At 47.6% G+C, this 2,500-nt stretch overlaps 1 protein-coding gene across 1 annotated transcript in view; it reads right to left on the bottom strand.

Moving 5' to 3' along the window:
* Positions 1-2,500, bottom strand: part of ENH_00065100 (peroxisomal multifunctional enzyme type 2, putative) — a gene marked incomplete at both ends in the record, with an annotated part of 8,260 nt that overhangs the window by 1,665 nt on the left and 4,095 nt on the right. Inside the window, 3 exons of the mRNA XM_013577267.1 lie at positions 1-482; positions 894-1,182; positions 1,836-2,006. The exon at positions 1-482 is cut by the window's left edge and continues 73 nt beyond it. Of these exons, the coding sequence (XP_013432721.1) occupies positions 1-482; positions 894-1,182; positions 1,836-2,006 (942 nt within the window). The remainder of the gene's footprint in view (positions 483-893; positions 1,183-1,835; positions 2,007-2,500) is intronic.

Genomic DNA, 2,500 nt, shown 5'->3' with positions numbered 1-2,500 from the left:
GCTTTTTGGCTGAGGGTGTGGCCCGCAGCAGCAGCAGCAGCAGCAGGTGCAGCAGCAGCAGCAGCTGCAGCAGCAGCAGCAGGTGCAGCAGCAGCAGCGGGCTTGCTGCTGCTGCTGCTGCTGCTGCTGCTGCTGCTGCTGCTGAGGAACTGGCGGACGGCCTCTGCTGCGTCGAGGGCAAGCAGCGCGGGGGCAATGGGGGGAAAAAGCTGCGGAGTGAACTTTGCTGCTGCTGCCATGTTGCCTTTTATTTTCATTTTTCCTTGCAAAAAAGCAACTTGGGGATTTAATTCTCCCAAACAAATCTTGCAAAAAACTTCTTCTTCCAGCGCAAACGTCGCGTCCGCAGCGCCCCACACGCCCGCCTTCGCGCAGCCCTCTGCAGCAGCAGCAGCAGCAGCAGCAGCAGCAGCGGCAGCAGCAGGTGCAGCAGCAGCAGCAGCAGCAGGGGCGAGAGCACAGCAGTGTGTTTGTGCATTCAACTCGAGTTCATGTGTTCGGCATTGTTCCCATTATGGGGGGGGAACCAAGTGCTTGCTGCTTGCTGCCTGCTGCTGCTGCTGCTGCTGCTGCTGCTGCTGCTGCTGCTGCTGCTGTTCTGCGCTGCAGCGACGCCGCAGCGTCGCATCTCCAAGTCTCCCAAACGCCCAGGAAAACCAAAAAGACGAAAAGGGTTTAGGGTTTAGGGTTTAGGGTTTAGGGTTTAGAGAAGGGGCAAATACACTTAAAACTGAGCAGCTTTAATTTGCATTGGTTCGAGGGTTTTAGGGTTTAGCTGCTTGAAGTGTTTCGTTTATTTTGAATTTTAATTTGAAATATAATTAAAAAAGAATAAAAAAAAATATTTTGAAATATAATTAAAGAATAAAAGAAAAAAGAATTAAAAGACAAACCTCCGTCTTTGCGCAGGTCAATGGTCCACTGCAGCACGGGCTGCTGCTGCTGCTTAGCAGCAACTTCGAAGAGGAAGCAGCTGTTGACTTTTGTCTTTAGCTGCTGCGTCTTTTCTTTGTCAAGTTCCAAGTAAGCAGCAAGCATTTTGAAGATCTTTTCGGGTTTCGAGCAGCTGCCTGCAGCAGCAGCAGCAGCAGGAGCAGCAGCAGCAGCAGCAGCAGCAGGCGCTGCTGCGCCTTCTTCGCCGGCAGCAGCAGCCTTTCCTTCCGAGACTATTTGCTGCGACGCCTGAAGACGCGAAGCAGCAGCAAAAGGAAATTAAAATAAATAATTAAATAAAAGAAATAAATAAAACAAAAATAAATAATCAGCCACAGAAACAAATACAAGTTCTTGCATGTTTGCCTTTGCGGATGCAGCAGCAAGACATTCCAAATGGCCCAGTAGCAGCAAAAGGAAGCAGCAGCAAAAGAAAGCAGCAGCAAAAGAAAGCAGCAGCAAAAGAAAGCAGCAGCAAAAGAAAGCAGCAGCAAAAGAAAGCAGCAGCAAAATAAAGCAGCAAAATCAGAAGAAAGCAGCAGCAAATGAAACCAGCAGCAAATGAAACCAGCAGCAAAGGAAAGCGGCAGCAAAAGAAAGCGGCAGCTAATGAAATCAGCAGCAAAGGAAAGCAGCAGCAAACGAAACAGCAGCAGAAAGAGCAGCAGCAGACGAAAGCAGCAACAAACGAAAGCAGCAGCAAAAGAGAGCAGCTGTAAATACCAGCAGCCGCAAATTACAGCAGCAGCAGCAGCAAACGAAAGCAGCAGCAAACGAACGCAGCAGCAGACGAAACCAGCAGCAAACGAACGCAGCGGCAGACGAAAGCAGCAGCAACAACAGCAGCAGCAGCAGCAGCAGCAGCAGGAAGCTGCAGCAGCAGCAGCAGCTGTGAGTCCCACCATAATGAGGGAGTCCTGGAGGGAGTTTGGGTAAGAAACTTTGTCTTTGAAATCCAAAACAGTTTTCCATTCTTTGCTCAAGTCCTCCAAAGTGAAAGAAGGAGGAAATGTCTTTCCTTGACTTCGCTGCCACCGCACTGCAGCAACCCAGCCCGCCCCCACCTCGAACACCTGCGCAGCAGCAGCAGCAGCAGCAGCAGCAGCAGCAACAGCAGCAGCAGCAGCAGCAGCAGCAAATTCAAATGGGGTTCAAAAAGTGCGTAGAAGTCCATTTTGAAAGCAGCTTTTTGCACTTTCATCCTCGAAAGCCGCGTTTCTCAGCCCCATTTGCAGAAATTAATTTATTTATTTTTAATTTAGTTAAAAATAAATAAATTAATTTCGAAATTAAATGAAATTAAATTCGTGAAATTAAAATCGAAGTGCAGCAAACGGGGTGGAGATGCAGGCGGGGGTTTGCAGGCCGCTGTGCATGCATTTCTGAATTTGCAAAACCAGCAAATGGCTTTTAAAAACTTCTTTTTAATCTTCTGGAAGTTCTCATTTAATTATTTTAAATGCATTTAATAATAATATTTGAAAACAAAAAAGAATTATTAAAATTGAATTGCGGAATTCATCAGATCATCTCGAATTCAACTTCCGGGAAAGTTCGGAAACCTGAA

Source organism: Eimeria necatrix, genomic scaffold (assembly GCF_000499385.1).
Source record: "Eimeria necatrix Houghton genomic scaffold, Enh_scaff59, whole genome shotgun sequence".
In the NCBI taxonomy this organism is placed as follows: domain Eukaryota; phylum Apicomplexa; class Conoidasida; order Eucoccidiorida; family Eimeriidae; genus Eimeria; species Eimeria necatrix.
This window is presented reverse-complemented; position numbering and strand designations above follow the sequence as displayed.